Source organism: Mesocricetus auratus, unplaced genomic scaffold (genome assembly GCF_017639785.1).
Source record: "Mesocricetus auratus isolate SY011 unplaced genomic scaffold, BCM_Maur_2.0 Super-Scaffold_100007, whole genome shotgun sequence".
NCBI classification, from domain to species: domain Eukaryota; kingdom Metazoa; phylum Chordata; class Mammalia; order Rodentia; family Cricetidae; genus Mesocricetus; species Mesocricetus auratus.
In genome coordinates, this window is record NW_024429191.1 from 61,714,127 (window position 1) to 61,726,820 (window position 12,694).

At 44.0% G+C, this 12,694-nt stretch overlaps 1 protein-coding gene and 1 long non-coding RNA gene across 3 annotated transcripts in view; one reads left to right on the plus strand and one right to left on the minus strand.

Moving 5' to 3' along the window:
- Positions 1 to 1,626: 1,626 nt before the first annotated feature.
- On the minus strand, positions 1,627 to 12,310 carry Heatr9 (HEAT repeat containing 9). Its single transcript, XM_005076937.3, has 15 exons — positions 12,079 to 12,310; positions 10,819 to 10,868; positions 9,432 to 9,613; positions 9,041 to 9,167; positions 8,780 to 8,836; positions 8,528 to 8,584; positions 7,483 to 7,540; positions 6,975 to 7,105; positions 5,411 to 5,593; positions 4,930 to 5,019; positions 4,722 to 4,841; positions 3,353 to 3,426; positions 2,740 to 2,791; positions 2,286 to 2,372; positions 1,627 to 2,071 (listed from the first exon to the last, which is right to left on the minus strand). Exons 1-15 carry the CDS (start codon positions 12,164 to 12,166, stop codon positions 1,706 to 1,708), a joined length of 1,722 nt encoding a protein of 573 aa, XP_005076994.1. The 5' UTR covers positions 12,167 to 12,310; the 3' UTR covers positions 1,627 to 1,705.
- The window catches only part of LOC121141441, a 36,016-nt gene continuing 28,059 nt past the window's right edge, over positions 4,738 to 12,694 (plus strand). Inside the window, exon 1 of one of the 2 annotated variants that reach the window (XR_005878356.1) lies at positions 4,738 to 4,857. This is a non-coding gene — a long non-coding RNA (uncharacterized LOC121141441). The remainder of the gene's footprint in view (positions 4,858 to 12,694) is intronic. The other variant, XR_005878357.1, reaches the window with a different exon arrangement.

Here is a 12,694-nt window from a genome sequence, read left to right on the forward strand (position 1 = left end):
CTCAGATGTTGATCATTCTTTGTATTGTATTGTCAACCATTGTACTGCATTTAAAAAAAAATCAGTATTTACATGCTGGGCTTTGGTGACCCACTTTAATCCCAGCACTCAGGAGGTAGAGACAGGCAGATCTCTGTGAGTTCGAGGCCAGTCTGGTCTACAGAGTGAGTTCCAGGACATCAAAGGCTACACAGAGAAATACTGTCTGGAAAAAAAAATCAGTATTTCTTCAAAGGTTTCACACTCCAACCAGCTATATTACCTTCCTCATTTCTTCTCTCTCCCTCCCTTTCACCACTTTTTTTTTTTTCTTGCTGTATATAGTTCAGGCTAGCATTAAACTCACTGTATAGGGCTATAGATATGGCTTGGTGGTTAAAGCCTTGTTGCTCTTGAAGAGGACCTGGGTTTGGTTAAATATTAACAACCCACTCTGTAGAACAGGCTGACCACAAACCTATTATTCTCTTGCTAGCCTCCCAAATGCTGGGATTGTGGGTATTCACTACCACCATATCTGGCAACCTTTTAATATGGTTGTACCTTGTTGAGATTGGTATACTCTCACCAATTGTTGACAAAGGGAAATCCAAATGTCGATAGAAATAAGAAAAACTAAGGCAATTTTACAGTTAATGGGGTCTTTTTAAGTGAGTGAGTGTGAGGTACAGAGGCCGCAGAAAGTTTGATTGGCTTTGACTAAAGCTGAGTATCAGAACTAGTCTGGGATACATAGCTAGATGCTGGCTCAGAAAAACCAATTTTTTTCGAGATTAAAAAAAAAAAAGTCTCAGCATATAAGGGCACTTTTTGTCAACAACTTGAATTGGATACTTGGAACCCGCATGCTGTATGGAGAGAACTGACTTTTCCACGTTATGCTATGGTGCATGGAATCATACATACACAAACAGGTACTCACCAGTGAATGAATAAAAGAAATTTAAAATTTAAAATTCTCACCATTTTAAAGAGATGAATGAGGTTGGGGCAAAGCTAATAAAACAATCTGAGAAGCAAACTTCACAAGATCTCTGCATTTTCTTTTGGCAGAGGCCCAGCTCTGTAGTTTTGTTGGCAGATACTGGGCACTAACAAGGGACTTGATTTAGGGAAGTGTCCTGCTTTTTTTTTTTTTTGTCAACTTGACACAATCTTAGTCTCCTGGGAAGAGAAAACTTCAATTAAGGCATTACCTACATCTGATTGGACTGTGGGCACGTCTATGGGGGGATTGTATGGATTCCAAATTGATATAGGAAGGCCCATTTCACTGTGGGTGGTATCATCCCCATGAACATATAGGAGAGCTGCAGATAGTGTTCCCACATAGTTCATGCCTTCAAGCTCCTGCTTTTAAATCCCTGCACAGATGTCCCGCAATGATGGACTGTGACCTGGAAGTATAAGCCAAATAAATCCTTTCCTCCCAGAGTTGTTTCTGGTAATGGTATTCATCACAGGGCAGAATGAAGCCATAACAAGAAGAAAGCTAGCCACAGAGAAAACTTTTGACTGTCCTTCCCCCTTTGCTCTGATGAAAGGACATGTGACTGCATAGAAACTATGGGAAGGAGTCTGTTCCAGGCCAGCCTTGGGAGTGAATAGCAGTGGTGCTTCAGAAACTAGGTAAAATGACAAGTATTTACTCATGAAAGAACAAACGAAAGTTATGAGGAAGCCATCCTGAAGGAGAGAGTAGGAATTAGGCCCAAATATTAAACCTATTTTGAGGCCTCACCAAGTTGCGGAGTTGTTCCCTGATTTTTGGCTCCCAAGGCCCTGTGACCTGTGGTCTTTGCTTTCTTGGTTTGGAGAAATAGAATGAGAAAGCAGGTGCCTCTTGCTTTTCGCCTTGCTTGTTGCAGGACTTTGTGATGAACAAGGGGCTCAGCTTAGCACGTCGAAAGTCTTTGATACATAAGTCATCTAGGTCCTCAGGCTCCTTCCTGAACCTTGTAGGCTCTACCTTCACAGTTTTAGGTACGTCATACACAAAGAAAACCTTGTTCTGCAGCTTTTTTTGTACCCAGGGGTTGCTTGAGGCCCAAACAAGTAATGTTTCTTGTATCTGCAAGAAAACAAAGACCCTGAGGCTGACTCACTTTGGGCTGGGGCTGGGAAAGGAGGTAGCACTTGGGAGAGGAAATTCTAGACATAGTTACTATGACTCCAAGGAATTAAGCCAAGGGACAGTGTCTGAGGACTTTTGCCCCAATTCCCCATTGTTGACTGTGAACAAATAGTAAGGTGAATGGGAGGGGTATGTGACAGGGATGTCTTACACTCTTCTTCACAGCCTGGGTCTCTTCTGCATCTAGCATGTCCAGCAGCAAGTGGAATACCTGTTGGTTACGGATCCCCAGGGCACCCTGGACAGAGAATGAGTAAGTCTGCCTAAGTAGCCAGCAGGAAGGTAAGATGCCCCATTCTCTCCCATTTTACTCCCTTTGAGGTGACCCTATGGCCTACAGAGAGATTTGGTTTTCCTTTCCTTTGGGGATTTAGATCCCATTATCAGTGAGTCAGTACCTTTTCGGTAATACCTAATAGCGTCCTTTATACCCATCTCTCATTTACCCTACTCTTTCCAAGGCTTAAACCTTCAACAGAACTTGAATTCTGAAATAATCTTCCCAAACCACAGTTCTTTCTTATCCTCAGTAGCTGCTAAATCATCTACTCCCCCATCAACATCAGTATACCTCAAGAACTGAATCAAAAAATAGCCCATCTTACTAAAGAGATGATTGCTTCCTGGCGGTCACTGGCATCTGGACTCATCAGTTGCCTGTGTAGAAGGGATTATGTTGTTCAGTTACAGGGAAGGGAGAGTGACAGGGAGGCTGGTTACATCTCAGTTCCAGAGTAAGTAGGCATAATGGTGGATGGTGAGTGCTGCTAATTTCATTTCCTTCTCTTGTTTCTCAAATCAGAGATGCTGGGATGGACAGATATTATAGTTCACCATGAAACACTAAAATGATCAGGGTTTGTTTGATCGTCACCATAACTCTTGGTCTTCTAAAAATTCCCTTGGGGTTATAGGACTTTTTTTTTTTTTTGGTTTTTATGAGACAGGGTTTCTCTGTATTGGTCCAGCCCGGCCTCGAACTCACAGAGATCTGCCTGCCTCTGCCTCCCGAGTGCTGGGATTAAAGGCGTGCGCCACCACCGCCCGGCTATAGGACTTTTTATAGCAACCCTGAGTGGTATTACTAGCTTTTTTTTTTTTTTTTTTTAACAGATAAAAGCCTAGAGTCAGAATGACCTGCCCCAGAAATCCAGAAATAGAGATAAGGTTTTCAGCCGACCCCTTGGTTGCCTTCTGGCTCTATCTAGTCCAACTCACGCCTCCATCAGCTTCATTATTAAAGGCTTCATCTTGAGAACTTCTGCTGTTTCAGACACAGCCTGCCTCATTGCCTGCAGAGTGGGAAAACAGAAGGAATGCAGGGATATACCATTGCACTACTTCATACACCTTTGTTAAACACTCAGTTTTTGTTCCAAAAGGTATCTGCCTTGAACAACTGAATAGGTAAAGGATAAGCAAACAGGTAACTACAGTACTCTGACAGGTGCACATATTTGATCTTGGGTTCTGGGATATTTCCCTGGAGGAAGTGTTGCCTCAGTTTGTCGTTGAAGAATGAGTGGAAGGATGAGATGGGGGACAGTTTATTTATTGAGGTGGTCAGACCAGGGCTTTTCAGAACGCACTCAGTAATTATACTGGTATATGAGGGCAAATCAGGATATAGCCACTGGTATGTGGCTCTGAGAAGTAAAACTGGAGAGGCTCTGAGCGGGGTAGTGAACACCTATAATCTCAGCCCTTGGGAGGCAGAGGGAGGAGGACTTCGAGTTTGAGGTCAGCTATAATGAGTCTTCAAAGAATCAAGGCCTGGAGACATAGTTCAGTAGCAGAGCACTTGCCTCCCATATGCAGGGGCCTGGGTTTGGTTCTTAGCCCTGGAGGAAAAAAACTATAAAGAGGTAAGTAGGGCTTGAGATAGGATACAAAGTAAGCCATCCTGAGGGCACTGGAAACCACTGAGAAGTTTTATGAACAGGTGAGACAATCTACATTTTAGAACAACGTGGACATGCCAGGGTTCTGTAATATGCAGGGGCCTGGGTTTGGTTCTTAGCCCTGGAGGAAAAAAACTATAAAGAGGTAAGTAGGGCTTGAGATAGGATACAAAGTAAGCCATCCTGAGGGCACTGGAAACCACTGAGAAGTTTTATGAACAGGTGAGACAATCTACATTTTAGAACAACGTGGACATGCCAGGGTTCTGTAAAGTTAAATGCAATGGATGTGAGAAAGGCAGATGCTATTTGGACTATCCTTGCTTATCCCAACTCATGTTGCCCACAGGGTCCTCAAACTTGATAAGTAGTTGAGACTGGCTTTGAATTCCTGATCATCCAAGTACTAGGATTATGGGTGTATACTACCACACTGGGCTTAGAATAGTTTGGAAGGAACAATTGCATTTTCATAGAAAGGAGAAGAAATGAGTAGAAGGAAGCAGTTTGGGTGGCATTTTTGTGCTGAGGAACTGCTTGACCAGACAAGGTAGATTAAAAACATGGACTACATGAGAGGAATAGGGTAAAACCAGTTTGATAACTAGGGTGTGGGGTTTGTTGGGAATCATCACCTCAAGAGAATAAAGAGGAGACAGATTTGGGACTGAGAGCTATGGTCTTACTAGGAAGGGGTCATTGTGTATCTTCCTCTTGAGCAGGTCAAATGTGAGTTCCTCCAGCCCCTGTGCCTGGATCTTTTCCAGCCCAATGGTCTTGAGCATCTGGGTAGCTTCAAAGCGATCCTAAGGGAAGGGACAGGTAGGTGTGAAAGATGATGTATATTTGCACTCTCCAACTCTCCTATGCTAAGGAAGGTAGCCTAGAGCTTACGTTAAGGACATCAGAGTGTAGTTGTTCCAGAATGGCCCTGGTGACCGCAGCTGAGTGAACATTCATCATCTTGACCAGCATCCTAAGTGCCTGTGAAGGATGGAATAGGGTAGGGTATATGGTGTGACCAGAGGTGTGTTGACAGCAAAGCAGACTTTAGGGCTGGGCTTAGAACTCATTTGGGAACCAAAAGAGAGTGCTTCTTTCTGCCCCTTGGCCTTTTGAATAAGAGTACAAGTGGATATGTGCACACATAAATGAAAACTCATATATCAAATATATGTATATGTGCACTTGTCCATATATCCTCATAGTCACATGTTTACATATTCATAAACACACAGAGAACTGTGCTGTGCACCCAGCTGAAGCTTGTTTTCTTTGGGATGTGATGGTAGGACCATACTCCACTCAAGTCAACACTGGCCGTTGTTTGCCAAGCATGCACTTCGCAGGGAAACTGGCTTTCTGCCTCTTTTACCTTCATCCTCTGAGACATAGGCCCTTGGCACAGAAATTGCAGCAAGAACTCTTGTACCATGCTGTTGCTAGGCCTCAGGAAACCTAAGCACAGGGCTGCCTCTAAAGACACTTCGTTCAATGACTTGTCTGTCAGCTTCTGCAGCACAGACACCAGCTCTTCCTCGTTTCCAACTTCAGGTCTCTTAAAGGGAAAAAGTATATGAAATGAGCAGTAGGAGGTGCTGTATCTTCATCTGGCAATCACCTTTTAATTTTTTCTTTTTTTGTGATAGGATCTCATTTCATTTTATAGGTGACCCCAAATTCAGGATCTTGTTGCCTCAGTCTCACAAGAGCTGGGATTTCAGGCACATGCTGCTTGCTATTCCTGGCTCAGGCTTCATGTTTTCTATACTACTTCTCTCTAAGCCTCAGGCCATCACATGGTTTTTGTACTCTTTCCCTTATTTTTTGGCTACCACCTACTTTCTCCTAAGCCATCATTTAGAGTGAATTTTTTTTCTTTAAGACAGGGTTTCTCTGTGTTGCCCTGGTTGTCCTGGAAGTTACTCTGTAGACTAGGCTGGCCTTGAACTCACAAGGGACCTACCTGTTAGAATGAACTTTTAAAATGAAAATTACATTTTGGTTAAGACCTCTAAAAGTCCCTTATATAGAGTAAGAGCCCAGGTATTTAAAAAGCCCACAAAGCCACATACAATCTAATCTGTTAACTTTTTTGACTAGCCCTTCATTTCTGGTTGATTTTTCTATTCTGATTCCACTTCAACAACACTGGCCTTTCTTGCTGATCCTTGACCATGGCAATCATGTTCCTGCCTTTGTGCTGACTAGTCTTCCTGTTGGGAATATCCTCTCTTAGGTAGCTATAAAGCATCTTCATGTCTTACTCAAGTTCACTCACTGTTCATATTGAACCTTCTCTGTTACTGTGTCTAAATTACAGCTCATCTTCATCCCTACTTTGCAATCTTGATGCTACTTACTTCCTCTCACCACACTTGTGATCTCTAACATACTATATACTTTCATAATTAAATTATTTTGTGAGTCTCACAACAAAGGCAGGGCGCTTTGCCTTTTTGTTGTTTTTGCTACTCTCAAGGGACCAACAGTACCTGGCACATGGAAACTGTTTAATATGTATTTGCTGAATAAATGGATGAGTAATGGATTCTTTGAAGCACTGTTGGAATTAGAGAGTGAGGGCTCTAAAAGGGGAAATAAGCAAGAGCTGTATCAGTGGACTCCCTTATTCTCTGTTCCTTTTTGACAGAGATGTTGCTTCAGTGGGCTGCTTTAGAGGTGATGAAAATGATGGCTCCCACTTAAAGGGCATAGGCATGCTGGTTTCTTACGGAATCTCATTTACTCTTTTTCTTTTCAGCTTTACAGAGTTTGTCTAATGGTAGTATATCAGCCTATACTTCTGTTCAACTTTAGAGGGAACTCCAAAATGACAGTGTCTTCTAATACAGGCTACCTTCTTCTGGACTCAAGTCCCAGCCCAAATCACCAATTACCTTGACCTTTCCCCAATTACAGATTATCTTTCCAATCACCTTGCTATTCCGCACAGCAGCCCAGGAGTTCAGAGCTACTCGTAGCCCCATCAGGGTCTCTATCCTTTGACTCTGATTTTGTTTCTTCAACTGTTTGATGAGAGCCCGGATCACAGACTTATTCAAGCAGCCTGGACAGGGAAAGTGCTCAGGTCAGGTCAGGGCCTCAAGAACTGCTCCTCTCTGTAAGGACCCATTTAAAGCCACTTTACTCTTAAGACAGGAGGTCCAAGTACTGGTTTCCAAGGGGTTTCCCATCCTCTCATTGTGTCAGAGAGCAGGCTAAGCGTGAATGCAACTTGTAGAGGCCGCCTTGTCCCTCCCACACGTCTGTTTTCCCTTTTCATCCTGCCTTCTCTCTGCCCAACAGTACCTAGGGTAGTTCCCAGACCCTGCAGAATGCTAGGTTAGAGTGGGCTCATACCCACTTCTCTTCTACCCACCCTCATAGAAGAAAGTGATTGTACTTTAATACCTTCCCAACTCCCTACAAAGGGTGAGAACATACCTAGGATAGCCAGGGCTCTATAGGCCTCATCCTTCACTTTTGCTGAACCAGTTTGAGCCTGATTTAAGAAGGAAATAGTGAAAACATACCATAAAGTGATAGGTAGTCAAAGCTTTAAGGATTGCTTCAGTGTAACTTCCACAAAATAGAAGTCAGAGAACTAGATAGTGACTTGTTTATGTTCATACAGAGTATACTGGCAGGATGATACAATGGGAGCAACACCAAGCCAGGGAATTGACTTCTTGTAGTCACTTGCCTTGGCAAGTACTTGTAGTCTCAGAACTTCTATTTGTGAGATTCTATTTGAGAGTTCTGTAAGATTGTAGGTGTGACTATAAAGAGTGACTAGGGCTCAGGCTGGGTGTGGTGACTCATGCCTGTAATTCCAACACTTGGGGGTTGGAGGCAGGAGGATTGCCCATGGGTTCAAAATCTAGGCAACATAGTAAAAATCTGTCTACAAACACACACACACACACACACACACATACACACACACACAATTACTACCATCAATAATGATAGCAGGGATGCTTAGCTTAATATATGTAAGCCTGGAGTAATGTTTTAAGTCAGAGGTTGGTATATGTTTAAGTCCCAGGGTGGTGTATGTTTCCATATGTGATAATAGAACTCAAAGGCCTAGTATATGCTAGCCAAGGCTTTACTACCAAGCTACCTCCCCAGTCCTTAGTGTTTCTTGCTATGCAACCCAGGCTAGTCATGTAACTCAAGCTCTCATGGAACTTGCAGTCTTCCTGCCTCCAACTCCTGAGTTCTAGTGTTACAGGCATGAGCCACCAATTCTTTTTTGGCTTTTTAGTCCAAAGTGTTTTCATAAACTAGGAGGATTGTAAGATTCTCACTCCTCTCAAGCTGCAGTCTAAAGAGGCCAAAGGCACAAGATGGGGACTTCACCATACAACAGTGGACCTGACTTTTCTTGGTGCTCTGGGAAAAGCATGTACCCATGCTCCCACCCTCTACAAACCTCACACCCTCTTTCCTCTTTCCCTGAACTCCATGCAGCCCCCAGACTCACCACCTGCCACAGCGCTTCTATGACAAACTTGCTATTGATGCCCAGATGGCCTAAAGCCTGCAGGAAGACAGATAGAGGAAAGGAAAAAGACCTTGGATACCAGCTCAAGAGTTATTGTCTTCTGGACACAGCTGAAATTTATACCTGGGGTGTCTCCCACCCCCCCACATCCACCTTTAACTGTTTTTCCCTTTCCATCTCAGCTACCACCCCTGGAAGCTGCCCTCTCAGCATCCCCTTGCTGCTTCTCACATAGGCTGCATAGCACTGTTCATCCTCTCTTGGAGATTTCAGGCTGTTTGTGAGTTCCTGCTCATCCAAGGTTGGCCAGTTCAATGGAAGAAAAAAGCAGAACTCCAAATTGGAATGAGTACAGTCAACCCTGTCCCCATCCTCCCTTCCCTCCATATTGCAGAGAAGGACTCAGGGCTGAAGGGTAGGTATTCTGAACCCAAGGTAAAGGTATCCAAAGGAAAGGAGTGCTCACAGTCCTCATCCCACCATGGTCCTGACCTTTATTCTTTGCAACTTCAGAGGGTCCTTGGTGGGATCTAACAACCTGGGTCCCAACTTAGGTTTTAAAGTCAAGTTGCTGATAGAGACATGGAGGTTTTGTATTTGGGCACTGTCTTTGAAGTACCTGTGTGAGAAATTGCACAGACAGCCTTCTTCCTCTCCTCCTCAGGCCACAACCCCAGCTGTACCACAGAGCCTCAGAGAAGAGACCAGGGAAAGACTGATATCAAAGTGGTCAATGATACCCACTTGATGGAGCTGCTCTTCTAGAACCCCAGGGTCCTCTCTAGCACCTGACTTGGTCCCATTCTTGACCCAAACCATCTTGATTCTTGTCTTTTCCTGGAGGAGTTGTACGGTATAGAGTATGGAGATGGGCAAAGCACACCTTGGGAGCGTTCTCCTTTTCCAAAACACCTTCTGTGATTCCCGTTCCTTGCGTTGATCATACAGGGTGCGCCAATGTATGAAGAGTTCAGGCTTCTTAGTATAGAAGACAGGGGTTGATTTTGGCCTGCTTGGATGAACCCTCCAGCACTCTGGACTTGGGGGAAATGCCTCCTTTGGCAACTGGTAGGGAGAGAAAGTGGCAGAGCAGTCAGAGGGCTCCCCTAGACCATTACTGGAGTGCTAGGGCCAGAGAAGGGGTATTGAAGGGAAGAAAAGGAAACATGAGAGATACCACTTTAAGCCTCTCATCTAGTCTGGAGCCACAACTACCATCTCCCCCATTATATGACTTGGAAAAGTTTACTTTATCAAGGCTTCAGTCTTCTCTGTAAAATGAGTCTAATTTCTTGTTCTGTTCCTCTCCCAAGATAGTTGTGATGCTCAAAGTCACTCTAGATCTTGAAAGGATTTGTAATTGATCTGAGTTCACAGTTTGTTTACTTGAGTATCTCAAAGCCTTTGAAAGGTCACATGGGCAAAGGGGATGGAGGTCAGGGCTGGGGGAATATAGAAAGCTAGGGAAAAGAACTATGTATACTACATAGTTCTCCGCCTCCATGAATTTCATAGGCTTCCTTCAAATACTCTTAACTGTATGACTATTCTGTTGTGTGTATTGCTGAGACTACATGTAGAACCTCGTGCAATTAGATCCCAAGCCTTTAACTTCGTGGTACAGTTATGACTGTAGCAGAGGGGTTCATGTAGGCCAGTGGTTTTCTGAGGATCTGGCCAAGATTCTGCCATCTCTCAAACTTTTCTATCTTTACAACAGATCTCTCTGGGCAAAAGGGAACAATGGACTTCAGCCAGTAAGTCCCAACTTAGTGACTGATAGGATCTTAAGGGTTTCCCAATGATTATCGTGACTTCAATATAGGTTTTCTATATTTAGAAACTTCAAAATAAGAAACTTCAAAAGACTGTCAGCTTAAATTTGAATTTCAGGTGATGAATAAAATATTTGGGGTGTTTATATATTAAATAAACCCATGCATTGCTAATGGGATATTTAAATTTAATTGGGCAGTCTGTTTTACCTGGCAACCCCAAGTAAGGATTGCTGCATTAACAAAATGATTTCTTTTAGCAAGCATTCTGCACAGCCCAGGCCTTGCAGACACAAGGAGGCCAGCACTGTTGACCAAAACGAGGAGACTGTGAAGGCTCTCTCAGAGAAAGAAAGTAACTTGCCCAAGATCACACAGTATTAATGGCAGACTCATAAGAGAATGTCAGTAGTTTTGTGAGCTAGCTTGAATTGGGAGTGAGTTTGGTGCTCTTCCTACTTTGACACAGTTCCGAAGGTAACAAAAGTTACTTACCTTGTAACAGGACAAGGGCAGGTGAACAGGAGCCATGGCTCTTTTGAATTCTGGCAAGAGGAGCAAGGATATATGTGTGGTACAGATGAGACAGTAGTTTAAAAATGTGGGTTCAAATGCTTGTTGAGGCATTCATTTGTTCTGCAGTTAGTAAATGCTAGCACTAGGGATTTTCCCAGAAACCAGGGTGGCCCTTTCCCTTCAGTGTCGTATGGTCTTCTGTTACTGTGCCTACAAGCCTCTCAGAAATGCCACCAGGAACTTCAACCAGATCCCTGGTGCCTTCCATGTCATTGACATTTAAGTAATTCCATGTCAGAATTACTGTAATGATAGTTGAACACACTTAGGCCTTGTATCAGACTAACTTGAGTCAGGTTTGTGGTAATAGAGCCTAGGCATTTTGGGAAGCTCTCCTGGAGATCCAATAGTTTGTTAAAGGTGACAACTGTTGGTTTCATTCGTTTTCTTAGATGGGAATTTGCATTAAACTCATCTGGAAAGCATGTTAAAACCCAGATTTCTGGGATTCATCTCCCTAGTATCTGATTCTCGAGGCTTTGATCTGATCATTCTGGGACGTTGTGAGAACCACCTAGCATTCGATGCAGAAATTCTGGTCTGTGATGATTTACAAAGGGAAACTAATGTGGAAATGAATATACACAGGCAGTGAGGCTGAGAGGCACATTGGGAGCTGGGGATGAAAAATTATATTCCTGAGAAGATGATACAGACCAAGTCTTGTATATAAGCAAGAGTTAGCCAGGTAGTGGTGGTGACTGTCTTTAATCGAAGCTCTCAGGAGGCAGAGGCAGGCAGATCTCTTGAGTTCAAGGCCAGCCTGGTCTATAGAGCAAGTTCCAAGACAGGCAGGGCTACACAAAAACCCTGTCTCTAAAAATTCAAAATTAAAAAAAGAGTTAATCAGAAAAGTCAGGGGTAAGAGCAGTGGACTTAGGGAAGACCTTATGCCAAAGCTGGAGGTGCGAGAGCTGGTGCAGAGAAAAGGCACAGGCAGGCATGGGAAAAGCTGGGGAACACACAGGTGTCCGAACTTGAGATAATCCAGTAAGTCCTACTGAAGAAATAGACTTACTGTGAGGCTGTGGGGGAACCATCAACTGCTCAAAGGCCTACCCTGGCCTTTCCCATGGATTTGTTAAACCCAGGGCTTAACAATCTGGAGTTGGGTCTGGGTAGCTAGCTTTGCTTTAGCACACCCTGCCCCTGACTCCAGTCCTTTCCACCCATCCTCACTTTTGTTCCTGTTTCGATATTCCAGCCATGGATAGTTGAACATTGACTTGGGCATTTGAGAGAAACTGGCCTGTTTTTCATGATCCATCGTTTTTAGTGTAGGCCGGAGGTGAACTAGGACAGCCAAAAATTCAAGGATGTGAAGCAAAGGGGGCAGGGCTTGACAAGGCCCCTTCCTCTGGCACAAGAGAAACCAGGGAGGCACTGGGACTGACTTCTGGAGATGGAAGCTTCCAAGCGCCAACCAGGTTGCCTATGGAAACAGAACTCATTTCCATTGTTGAGCCCCACTGCTGGCCTCTGCTGGCCTGCTGGCTGAGCTGCTCATCACACTTCATTTCCTTCAGCAGAAAAGTGGCTAAGTCACATGTTTGCTGGACTCCAGTGGCTTTGGTGGGGCGCAAAGTGTTTGTGAACCATCCAGCTCAAGTCAGCCCATGCTAGGGACAGGGGTTGTTCACAGGATTGGGCATCAGGAAAGTGACAGGGATAGGAAACCTCTGTTATACGCATGCACATCCCTCCTTGCTGATAGAAGGGAGGGTGTGGGGTAAGAAGCTGCTGTTCAGATCTCTTTTGTTTACTTATGTTGTTCCATCTGCCTTGTAGCCTTTCC

Excerpts from the sequence above, each read along its gene's own strand:
- Heatr9 (XM_005076937.3), bottom strand. The coding sequence starts at position 12,166 with ATGGATCATGAAAAACAGGCCAGTTTCTCTCAAATGCCCAAGTCAATG. Across the intron at positions 9,614-10,818 it reads TGCCCTTGTCCTGTTACAAG|TTGCCAAAGGAGGCATTTCC; the intron begins GTAAGTAACTTT and ends TCTCCCTACCAG. Across the intron at positions 8,837-9,040 it reads TGAAGTTGCAAAGAATAAAG|GAACTCACAAACAGCCTGAA; the intron begins GTCAGGACCATG and ends TTGGATGAGCAG.